At 42.5% G+C, this 12,467-nt stretch overlaps 1 protein-coding gene across 1 annotated transcript in view; it reads left to right on the forward strand.

The window, feature by feature from the left end:
• Nucleotides 1-879: 879 nt before the first annotated feature.
• Nucleotides 880-12,467, forward strand: part of PLCL1 (phospholipase C like 1) — a 51,223-nt gene continuing 39,635 nt past the window's right edge. The window contains exons 1-2 of the mRNA XM_015566106.1: nt 880-3,351; nt 5,846-6,049. Of these exons, the coding sequence (XP_015421592.1) occupies nt 931-3,351; nt 5,846-6,049 (2,625 nt within the window). The 5' untranslated portion in view covers nt 880-930. The remainder of the gene's footprint in view (nt 3,352-5,845; nt 6,050-12,467) is intronic.

Below are 12,467 nucleotides of genomic sequence, written 5' to 3' on the forward strand. Positions count from 1 at the left end.
GGTGAAATGGGTTGAGGAGACCGGGTTTCAGAGACTTAAGTTCCAAGCACACTTACAGGCCCGGGGGAAAGGCAGGGTGCACGTGTTCCCTGTGATAGCTATGGCAGAAGGCTTTGAGACTTAACTTCCATCGGAAGGACCTTACAAGTTAGTGGAGGCAGTCATGTAGCTGCTTGGTTCTAAGCTGGGGCTGCTGAGAAATAGCAGTAGACTGAGATGCAGGCGCAGTTCTCAGAGTGTTCATTTCAATTGTGTACCTTGGTCTGAAAATTCACTCAAGCGGGAGTTAATGTCCACTGTTAGCTCTCAATCGGACTTTCAATACCCTCATAGTCTTCAAAATAGTTTGAGGAAAAACATAATCCTTAGTTAAGCTATAGTGTACGCCCTTTTTGTAATGTAAAATATGTTAAGGTTAAAATCTTTTATTTGAACTCACTTTATGTCCGTCATCTCATAATGTCCATCATTCAACTTAAATGGTTGCTAAGTACAAATAAGGAAAACTTTAAAAAGAATTCCAGCTCCATTTCTTTCACCTACCTACATGGACTCAGCTAGGTTGTCAAATGGCCATCTAGAGTTTCTTACGAAATTGCTTTAATGAGCAAATGAGTGATTTGCAGTTAGCGTAATAGTGCTTGATTTTACTTCAAAGAACACGCAGGCATTTGAAAAATAAGTGTTTTTTTCTGAACCGAATAGCATCAATTTTCTCAGCAGTCCTTTTCTGAAACAGCGGAGAGGAACATTCTAGGCCAGCCTCCGTCCAAACAACCGTCATATCTGAATAGAGTCCGAGGAGTCCACAGAGTGTTACTGAAGGTCCCTGTTTTCTAAAGGCCATGGCTTCATTATTTCCCAATTATTTTGCAGGATCCTGCGAACCAGAAGGGTGGCGGCCGGAAGAAGACCGTGTCCTTCAGCAGCATGCCGTCGGAGAAGAAGGTCAGCAGCGCCAGCGACTGCATCAGCTTCATGCAGGCCGGCTGCGAGCTCAAGAAGGTGCGGCCCAACTCGCGCATCTACAACCGCTTCTTCACCCTGGACACCGACCTCCTCGCTCTCCGCTGGGAGCCGTCCAAGAAGGACCCGGAGAAAGCCAAGCTCGACATTTCGGCCGTCAAAGAGATCAGGCTGGGCAAGAACACGGAAACATTCAGGAACAATGGCCTCGCCGACCAGATCTGCGAGGACTGTGCCTTTTCCATTCTCCACGGGGAAAACTACGAGTCTCTGGACCTGGTGGCTCACTCGGCAGACGTGGCAAACATCTGGGTGTCGGGGTTACGGTACCTGGTTTCTCGAAGCAAGCAGCCCCTCGATTTCATGGAGGGCAACCAGAACACGCCCAGGTTCATGTGGCTGAAAACGGTGTTTGTGGCAGCAGATGTGGATGGGAATGGGATCATGTTGGAAGACACCGCGGTGGAGTTGATAAAACAACTCAACCCCACCCTGAAGGAATCCAAGATCAGGTTAAAGTTCAAGGAAATCCAGAAGAGCAAGGAGAAGCTCACCACCCGCGTGACGGAGGAGGAGTTTTGCGAGGCTTTCTGTGAACTCTGCACCAGGCCGGAAGTGTATTTCTTGCTCGTACAGATCTCTAAGAACAAGGAGTACCTGGACGCCAATGACCTGATGCTCTTCTTAGAGGCCGAGCAAGGAGTCAGCCAGATCACTGAGGATATGTGCTTGGACATCATTCGGAGATACGAGCTGTCTGAAGAGGGGCGGCAGAAAGGATTCCTGGCTATCGATGGCTTTACCCAGTATTTGTTGTCACCGGAATGTGACCTTTTTGATCCGGAGCAAAGAAAGGTGGCCCAGGATATGACCCAGCCATTGTCTCACTACTACATCAGCGCCTCGCACAACACCTATCTCATCGAGGACCAGTTCAGGGGGCCGGCTGACATTAACGGCTACGTTCGAGCTTTGAAGATGGGCTGTCGAAGCATTGAGCTCGATGTGAGCGATGGTTCAGACGGTGAGCCAGTCCTCTGTAACCGAAATAACATGAGCACACACCTGTCCTTCCGAAGTGTCGTAGAGGTGATCAACAGATTTGCCTTTGTGGCTTCCGAGTACCCGCTCATTCTGTGCTTGGGGAACCACTGCTCGCCCCCCCAGCAGAAGGTGATGGCCCAGCAGATGAAGAAGGTCTTTGGCGCTAAGCTCTACACTGAAGCACCTTCGCCGTCAGAAGCCTACCTCCCATCACCCGAAAAATTAAAGAGGATGATCATCGTGAAAGGAAAGAAACTGCCTTCTGACTCCGATGCTTCAGAAGGGGAGGTAACGGATGAAGATGAAGAAGCCGAAATATCTCGGAGGATGTCGGTCGATTACAATGGTGAGCAGAAACACATCTGGCTGTGCAGGGAGCTCTCTGACTTGGTATCGATTTGTCAGTCTGTTCAGTACAGGGATTTCGAGCTGTCTATGAGAAGCCAAAGCTACTGGGAGATGTGCTCGTTCAGCGAATCAGAGGCCAGCCGGATTGCAAATGAATACCCGGAGGATTTTGTAAATTACAATAAGAAGTTCTTATCCAGAATCTATCCAAGTGCCATGAGGATTGACTCCAGTAACTTGAACCCACAGGACTTCTGGAATTGTGGCTGCCAGATTGTGGCCATGAATTTTCAGACGCCGGGTCCAATGATGGACCTCCACACGGGCTGGTTCCTTCAGAACGGAGGCTGCGGCTACGTGCTGAGGCCGTCCATCATGCGGGATGAAGTGTCTTACTTCAGCGCGAACACGAAGGGCGTTGTCCCGGGGGTGTCTCCTCTCGCTCTTCACATCAAGATCATCAGCGGCCAGAATTTCCCCAAGCCCAAGGGGGCGTGTGCCAAAGGGGATGTCCTAGATCCCTATGTGTGTATAGAGATACACGGCATTCCAGCGGACTGCTCGGAGCAAAGAACAAAAACTGTGCAGCAAAACAGTGACAATCCCATTTTTGATGAAACGTTTGAGTTTCAGGTGAACCTCCCCGAGCTGGCCATGATCCGTTTCGTGGTTCTGGATGACGACTACATTGGGGATGAGTTCATCGGGCAGTACACCATTCCCTTCGAGTGTCTGCAGCCCGGCTACCGGCACGTCCCCCTGCGCTCCTTCGTGGGGGACATCATGGAGCACGTGACCCTCTTTGTCCACATAGCAATAACCAACCGCAGCGGCGGGGGCAAGGCGCAGAAGCGCAGCCTCTCCGTGAGGATGGGGAAGAAAGTTCGAGAGTACACCATGCTCAGGACCGTCGGTCTCAAACCCATAGATGACATCTTTAAAATAGCAGTGCATCCCTTACGAGAAGCCATAGATATGAGAGAAAACATGCAGGTAGGCGAAATCCCTGCTTGCCTCCCTGACCCCTGCTTACTTTGACCCCACTCTTCCCAATGAACATTGTGATTTGGGAATGACCTGATTCCTCAAATAATGATCAGGAAGGTGGAATGTACCCAATACCACTGAGTTAAGTTCCGTTTTGCCTGTGATAAAGCAGATCTATTTTTTGTTCCTAATTGTAATGCTATGTTAACTTTGGCCTGCACTAAGCTAGTTAACAGAGTTTAACTGTAGCAAAATGCTGCAAATCTATTAAATATCCCCAGTATATAACTAAACAGATAGATGGGAATGTGTATATGAAATGTGGAAAGAATAGAAAATATTACATATAAAATATATATACATACAAACACATGCATAGTCATTACAACTGTATATATAAAATATTTGCCGATATGAACATGGAAGGTAATTTGAAGTCATATAAAATGAGTGTAATGCCCATTAGATTTTGTTGTTTAAATGTACAGCAATAATAAATTACTCCCCACAAAAGCAAGCAAAACTAAACAAACAAAAATGAACTTGTTGAAAACTATTTAGTCTTCTCTTAAAAATGTGGTTTAATGGAAAGGATATTCTAGAAGATTTTTGATTAAACTCTATCCCCTTGTGATCTTGAGCAAATGATTTTAGGTTTCTCATCATCACTTTTCTTCACATAAGGTAAGAAAAATGGTAATGCGTACATCACAGGATTATTATGAGAATTAGATGAGAGTGTGTTAATGGCCGTCTCAGCATATAGAAATCCAATGTTAGTTTCCTTCCTTTCATTAGTAACCAGAGATGGCTGTAGGCTTCTTTCTTCAGTATTATTGAACATACTTATTCACTGTGCAGCCATCCGACACCAAGTCCTCACAAAGTTCCCACGACGTGTGGGTTTGCGGCAGCGGCAGCGTGTATGCAGGAGAGGAAACAGGAGAGGCATGTGCTTCAGGGCACTTCATTTGCCCCTCTAGCTAACAGTTTACTAGTAACTCTCCCCAAAAAACCCTTCTTTCAAAATAGAAATCCAGCTTGAAGTGGTTAAGTAATTGTCCAGATATTACAGTGAATAAATAGTAATGTTCGGCTTTAAACCCAGAATTGCCTGCTGTGAATGTCCATGACCATTCATGGTTGTTAGTCATGTGATGGCAAACTCCATCCCATCAGTTGGTGGAAAGATTGCTTTTACATTATTTCAGAAAGAAGTTCTAGGATAGGCTTAAAACAATTTTAAATAGCCAAAATGCCAAAAAAATAATATGGTATGTAAATCACACAAATACTTAAATTATAAGGATTATTTAAAAACAGGCTCTACTGACTTTCTGACATAATTCTATAACTAATATACATCCCTATATTACATTAGTTATAAGTCAGTTTTACATATAACTTCATATGTTAGAAGTAGATTTTATTTATTTCTATATAGTTCTTGAAATATATACATTGCATATATTATGTATTTAAAATACATATTAAGGCCTGGCTGGCATGGCTCAGTGGTTGAGGCTCCACCTATGAATCAGGAGGTCACGGTTTGATTCCTGGTCAGGGCACATGCCCATGTTTCAGGCTTGATCCCCAGTGTGGGGCCTGCAGGAGGCAGCCGATCAATGATTCTCTTTCATCATTGATGTTTCTATCTCTTTCTGCCTCCCCTTCCTCTCTGAAATCAATAAAAATATATTAAAATAAAACACATATTAAGGAGAGTTGGCTATGGATAAAGTTTTTCCAAGTATTATTGATGATTTATATCATCTCAACATAAAGTCCTTGGGGTTACAGATTATTTGGAGCCTAATCAGTAGAGAAATGAATACCATCATTGTCACTAAATCCATGAGGCACATACAGGTTCAGTACTGTTCACCATTAATAAAAAAGAATAGTTATAATTCTTACGACTTTAAATGAATTTTTGAAAGCCCATAACAGGGCTTTTAAATGCAGTTCTTCATGAACTGTGTGTTAGCACACGCTTCTGCCAGGTGCTTTTCTGCTGGGATGACAGAGGAATACCATTGATGGTTAGTTCGAAAGAGGACGGTATTTAATAGCCTGCTACCCCGAGGGGAAAAGCTCAAAGGAGATGCACTCCAGTGTGCCGCTGCTGACATATTTTAATGATCATCATGATACAAATCAAGTAAGACACTCATGGCCAGCCAGTGCTAATTTGTGTGATGATTCCAGGGCTCTGCGTTGAAAAGCGCGGGGTCGCCTTGGGGCATAATCTGAGTGGCTTTGTGCATGTTTGTGGCAGTTGCTAGAAATGAAGAAAGATGAAGTATAACAGTGAATTGGCTCTGGGTTACCTTGGTGCATATCACAACGTTTTTGGTTGGTTATAATCCAGTTCACTTTAAATTAAATGTGCATTTAAGGGAATGCTTTTAATGAATGCACTTCTGTGTGAACCTAGAAGTGCCGGGGTGATATGTCACATGGTCAGGTGTGTGATTCCGTGTTTCCTTCCCCACAGAACGCCATCGTGTCTGTGAAGGAGCTGTGTGGCCTTCCTCCTATCGCCAGTCTGAAGCAGTGCCTGTTGACTCTGTCCTCCCGGCTCATCGCCAGTGACAACACTCCCTCCGTCTCCCTTGTGATGAGGGACAGCTTTCCTTATCTGGAGCCGCTGGGGGCGATTCCAGACGTGCAGAAAAAGATGCTGGCTGCTTACGATCTGGTAGGAAGTGATGACTGTAGTTCTGATCTGTGTGTGGCGGGGAAATCATAGGGGAAATTTTGAGGGACTCTAACGAATGACACTGAGTGGTTGCCTTTGAAACCCGAGTTGGGGATGGAGGCAGGGCCAACCACTGGCTTCCTCTAAGCCCGGGGCAGACCTGCGAGGCTGTGCTTTGAGCCCCGAGCTCCACAGGCTGCAAATGGAAAATCTCTTTTAGCAAAGAATGAATTATTGATTAAGTTCTCGAAAGCATCCATATCCCATCATCTAAATAACGTTAGCCAACAAAAGAGCCATTTAATTGCTCTCCCATAGGGAGTGAACTTAATGAATGCTTCTCTGTGCTGCCTTATGATGGTTGAGAAAACATATTTTTTAGGAATTTATATTTTTAAGCTAATACTATTCTCTAATTTTCCTGAATGTGTAATGGATTTATATAGCAATTAAACTTAAGAATAACTATATTTTTCCATAAAAAATGAAGTAGCAAATAACAAACCAGAAAAACTTGTAATGTGTAAGCCAGATAAATTAATATCCTTACAATAGAAAAAGTACCTGAAAATTGATAAGGGAAAAATATGGGAAGAAAATCTTACATTAGTCAGGATCAAATTCAGCTTCATGAAACTAAAATGCAAGCCAATTATGGCTTTAAAATACGAAGTTTTATTCTCTCACATAAAATCTGGAGACCTGCCCTAACTGGTTTGGCTCAGTGAATAGAGTGATGGCCTGCGGACTGAAGGGTCCCGGTTCGATTCTGATCAAGGGCATGTTCCTTGGTTGCGGGCACATCCCCAGTAGGGAGTGTGCAGGAGGCAGCTGATTGATGTTTCTCTCTCATCAATGTTTCTAACTCTCTATCCCTCTCCCTTCCTCTCTGTAAAAAATCAATAAAATATATTTAAAAAAAAATCTGGAGACCAGCCATCCAAGGTGGCACTTTTGAAAAGTTCTCAGGAACCTAGGCTTCCTCTGGCTTTCTATTCCCCCATCCCTACCCCATCCTCATGGTCCAAAAGGCTGCTGACACTCCAACCATTGCACCTACATTCCAACTAGCAGGGAGGATAAAGAGGAGTTATAGGCCGTATCCTTTTCCATTGAGGACATTTCTCTGAAATAGGATAGAGCCTGGAGTTGACACAAAGACACACTCAAACGTAAAGGAGGATGGAAAATGTCTTTATTTCCAAATATTCAAATGAAAGCCCATCTTTTCTGTTACTGAGAAATAAAGGGAGAATGGGCATTAGGGGATAACAAATAGTCTTGGTTTCAAAGGTGAACGGGCAATTCATGTCCCTCCTCTACCCAGAAATATAATGGAAATGTAAAAACTTTTCACCTTGAAATATGTTTTAAATTAAAGATGCTAAAGAAATGTTGTGACATACTTCCCCTCTCCATTACATTGGCATTATTTTTTAAAACAGTACCTCTGATAAGGAAGTTAAGAAAATTTAAGATACTGCCATCCATCTACTGCTGGTGGGAAGATAAGTTGATATAATTTAGGGGGAGAACAATTTGGAAAGAGAATTTAAAATGTTTATCCTGTTTGATCTATATATTTCCTTTCCAGAGAATTATTCTCTAAGCCAACAAACTTGTACATAAATATTTATCTTTTAAAATGTCAACATAGAGGGGTTGGTTAAATAAAATACAGTAAACCATGCCATGCACTCCGTTGAAACTGTTAAAGTCATGCAGTGGAAGAATATGTGATGATGTGGAGAACGCATATCCGTTCTGTGACAAACTCTGGCTCCAAAAACATACCCGACAGTCTTTTAACTGTATTTATACGTCTACACACCTAAAATGCTAGCAGGATATTATTAGTGGTTTTAAATAAGAGGGATTTTATTTTCTTGTGTACGCTTTTCTCTATGTATTTTTGTATTTACCTAACTCTTTACAATGAGTAATTTTCCTAGTTGAATAAAAAGAAATGTTAAGGGAGAAAAGCATAATACTAGTATTTAACCATTAATAAAACAAGTAGATAACATTTGGGATAGACATCCTGTAATGGGAAAAGAAGAATACCCCACAGAGTGTATTCTGCTAATGAATGACGGACCCTCTGATGAACTCTACTCCATGGTGCAGGAGGAAAAGTTCGCTGATTGCCTATATCTCATTTCCCATGAAATCCATTTTTCATCATAAAAATGGGAACTGAAAGCTATTCAGTGAATAGGTATATTGCCGTCTAAGAGGTGAAATTAGGGTGCTAGTTGCCATAGAGACAGACAGTAGAAATCACTTATTCTTCCAATTCCCCTTTAAGCGAAGAAAGAAAAGTTATTGCTGCACAGGAGCCTGGTGCCCTGGAGCTGGGCCTGTAATGAGCAGCAAAGCACTGGATGGTGGTTGGCCGTGTCCATTTCACATCCCCGAGGGGCCAGTGCTGTCTGGTTTTCAGTTTTACCTGCTGGACATCAGCCATTTCTCATTTAGATTTTTAAAATGCAATTTCTAATTGCAGGCATAGTATGGTTTTCCAGAGCTTAAAGTAAAAAGCCAGAGTGGAAAGCAGAAATGCTTGTAATGATATCTTGGTTGATAGTTGCCTATGGAGTGATTTTTTTTTATTTTGGTAGGGATTTGAGTGGAAATGTTCTTGTACCAAATGGTGCCCTCAGCAGACTGTGCATGTGATCAGAAACACCGCTGACATCTCTGTGGTTATTTCTTTAGGGAGTGGGGTGGGTAGGGACAGATGTGTTCATGATGATCTTGACCTTGAATGTGAAACTGGATTTATACTATCTAGGATCTGAATTGTAACGGTTGGCATCTTTCATACTCTTGGTGTATTAATGTTAGTATTTATTTAAAGGATGTCTCCTAAGATATTCAGTAGATCCTGCGTGGTCATTTAAAATCATTAATCAGAGCAGGTCACTTTCCTGCTTTAAAATCCGCCAGGGGCTGCCCATTACAATGAAATGGGACTCTTCACTGTGGCCTGTGGGTCCGTCCATCATCTGGCCTGGCCCGTCTGTCTCCCTCCTCTCCCAGCCTCACCCTCAGACTCTCTCTTCGGCTCACCCTCTGATTCACAATGGACTTTCTTGAGATTAATGAGCTACTAAAAATTCTAAGTAAAACACTGAAATAGTTTTTGACACATGGCAAGCGCTCAATAGATGTTAGCTATTATCATTTTCATTGTCATTGTGGGCTGTTGAGAAAATATTTTAGTAAACCAGCAGCACACTGCTTGATCTTTCAATACATTTTACTGAAAACTTGATGTCCTGGGCTAAGAGGAAGGCTTGGGAAGTGAATTTTCAATGTATGGGTAGTCTGAGAACTCAAGAGAGAGATTTCCCAAACTCAGGAAGCGAGTGGAAATTCAAAAACACTGACCCCCAAAAACACACAGAAATCACTACAAAAAAGAAAAAAGAGGAAGGACCCTAAGGGCAAAAAGAACTCGCCACTAAATCCTCTCTCCTCTCTCCTCTCTCTCTTTCTTTTCTTTTCTTTCTTTTCACCAGACCAGGCTTGTTTTCATCCCCAGGCCATATTATTTGTGATTCCTTCTGCCTAGAAGGTTCTCTCTTGCAAGGATAGTTGCTTCATATCCTTTAATTCTGAGCTCAAGGGCCATATCCTCAGAGAAGCCTTCCCTGCACGGGCTGGGTAACTCAGTTGGTTAGAGTGTTGTGCTGGTACCCCAAGGTTGCAGGTTTGATCCCTGATCAGGGCACATACAGAAAGCAACCAGTGGATGCATGAACAAGTGGAACAACAAAAACTCTCTCTCCTCCTCTCTTCCCTCCCTTCGTCTCTCACTATCTCTCTCTTAAGTCAATAAGAAAAGATAAACTTTCTCTAGCCTCTGTTCCCACCTGTCACTCTATCACATAACTCTGTTTTATTTCCATCATTCTACTTGGAATCTTTGAAAAATATTTTGCTTGACTTTTGTTTAATTTCAGTTCTTCTCCTTCATCCCTGAATTTGAATGTATAACTTTGAGAGGGCAGAGACCCTGTCTGTCTCTCTCGCTACGGTTATCTCTAGCACCTAAACAGTGCTGGCATGTAGTAAGTTATCCATTTATATTGGTTGAATAAAAAGCAAATAAAAACATGTATTCTTGGTGAAAATAGTGTAGTTCTCATGCTACAAATTAATGTGGTAGATGTGTAAATCCCACCTGTTTACCTCGGTGACACCAACCTAGCTAAATTTTTTCCTGTCTTATCCACAAAGTTACAAACCAATAGACTAAGGTGAAACTATGGAGACAGTAAAAAGACCAGTAGTTGCAAGGGGCTGGGAGGGGGGTAGGGGGAGAGAGAGAGAGAGAGAGAGAGAGAGAGAGAGAGAGAGAGAGAAGATGAGTAAGTGGCACACGGGGGAGTTTTAGGGCAGAAAAACTATTCTCTGTGATATTGTAGAAGTGGATACATGTCACTATGAGTCTGTAAACACCCATAGGGTATGCAGCACAGAGAGAACCTGGATGTAAGCTATGGACTTTACCCAATAATAATGTATCAGTACCTGCTCACGAATTGTAATATATGCGCCACACTAATGCAAGGTGATACCAGTAGGGAAAACTGGGGGTAGGGTGGGGTGAGAGGTTATATGGAAACTCTTCCTTCCTTCTGCTCAATTGTTATGAAAACATAAAACTTCTCATAAAAAGTCTTTAAAAACCTTACAGACATTAATAAGAACTTATTTGGATGACTAAGGCAGATGACAAATCCAGGGTTTATTGCCTGGTGGTGATGGTGGTAGGGGGCAGGTATTCTAAAATGAACAGCTTGTATGTTCAACCTACACTCAAATTGCCTAAATGTTTATATTTCTCAAATATGGCAATTAACTATGTATATGCCATCCAAGAGAAAAAAGTTGTAACCACTAAAAAAATACAGAAAAGAACCTGAAATCATTCTGAACAGATACAAATGTTTGTCTTATTTCAGTATCAAAAGAAATGAATCAGGAAACCAGGTAACCTACATTTATTGAAAGCCAAACTAATTGTATCAATTTATACTATTGATCAAAAGGAAATAAATGAAACTGTTCTAGAAAACATTGACCCTGAGTTCATCTACACAGAATTCTTTTCTAAATTAGGTTTTCCCGAATGGCCTCTGTTGACCATAGCCCTTACCAAACTTCTAGCTAATTTAAGATTTGGAAATATTTCCTCTTAAGGGTTTTAAAAGTCATTCAGTGTTAAAAGTCATTTTAACATTAGTATGGCAATTAGAATTCTACTAGAGGCCTGATGCATGAAATCCGTTCAAGAGTAGGCCTTCCTTCCCCTGGCTGCCGGCACTGGCTCCCCATTGGCACCTGGGACCTGGACTTCCCTGTGACACCCGGGACTCGGGCTTCCCTCGCAGCCCCAGCTTTGCCTGAAGGTCATCTGGAAGGACGTCCAGAAGGATGTCTGTTCTAATTAGCATATTATGCTTTTATTATTATAGACTAGTGGCCCGGTGCACAAAATTCATGCACATTAAAAGGGAATTAATTAGAGGAACTATTTTAATATTGCTATTTGCCCTTTCTCTATAATAGAAGTGTCAGAGATGAAAGAAAATTAATTAAATGTATATGAAAATAAATCAGCCTCACATCCCCTGCCAGTGCCGGGTGTCAAGTCCCCGTCCACCTGTGTGCACTCTGCCGTGCATGCAGGCTCCGCCTACTCGCGCCTGCCTGCACACAGCCTCCTGCTGATCTGTCATTACGGCATGAGGGCATCACGACCATTTGCATATTAGACTTTTATTATATAGGATTGTACCATCTGTGTTTAAATCAAAGAACCAAAAACTAAATATATCCGTAATAGAATAGGCTTATTTGTGTGGCATAATTTCAGAAGACACCTCCATACCTCCATCCCATATCTTATTTTTTTAAAAATATATTTTATTGATTTTTTACAGAGAGGAAGGGAGAGAGATAGAGTGTTGGAAACATCGATGAGAGAGAAACATCGACCAGCTGCCTCCTGCACACCTCCTACTGGGGATGTGCCCGCAACCCAGGTACATGCCCTTGACCGGAATCGAACCTGGGACCTTTCAGTCCGCAGGCCGACGCTCTATCCACTGAGCCAAACCGGTTTCGGCCATCCCATATCTTATTTAAAACACATGGCTGCTATCTGCTCCATGGTACTTAAAATTTCAAAATGACAGTTAATTCCTTTGAGTTAAAGATATTTTCTCTCTTTTATATGTATTTTAAAAAATATTTTTATTGATTCCAGAGAGGAAGGAAGAGGGGGAGAGAGAAACATCAATGATGAGAGAGAATTATTAATTGGTTGCCTCCTGCATGCCCCACACTGGGGATCAAGCCCACAACCCAGGCATGTGCCCTGACTGGTCATCCACTAAACCACATC

This window comes from Myotis davidii, unplaced genomic scaffold (genome assembly GCF_000327345.1).
Source record: "Myotis davidii unplaced genomic scaffold, ASM32734v1 scaffold221, whole genome shotgun sequence".
Lineage (NCBI taxonomy): Eukaryota > Metazoa > Chordata > Mammalia > Chiroptera > Vespertilionidae > Myotis > Myotis davidii.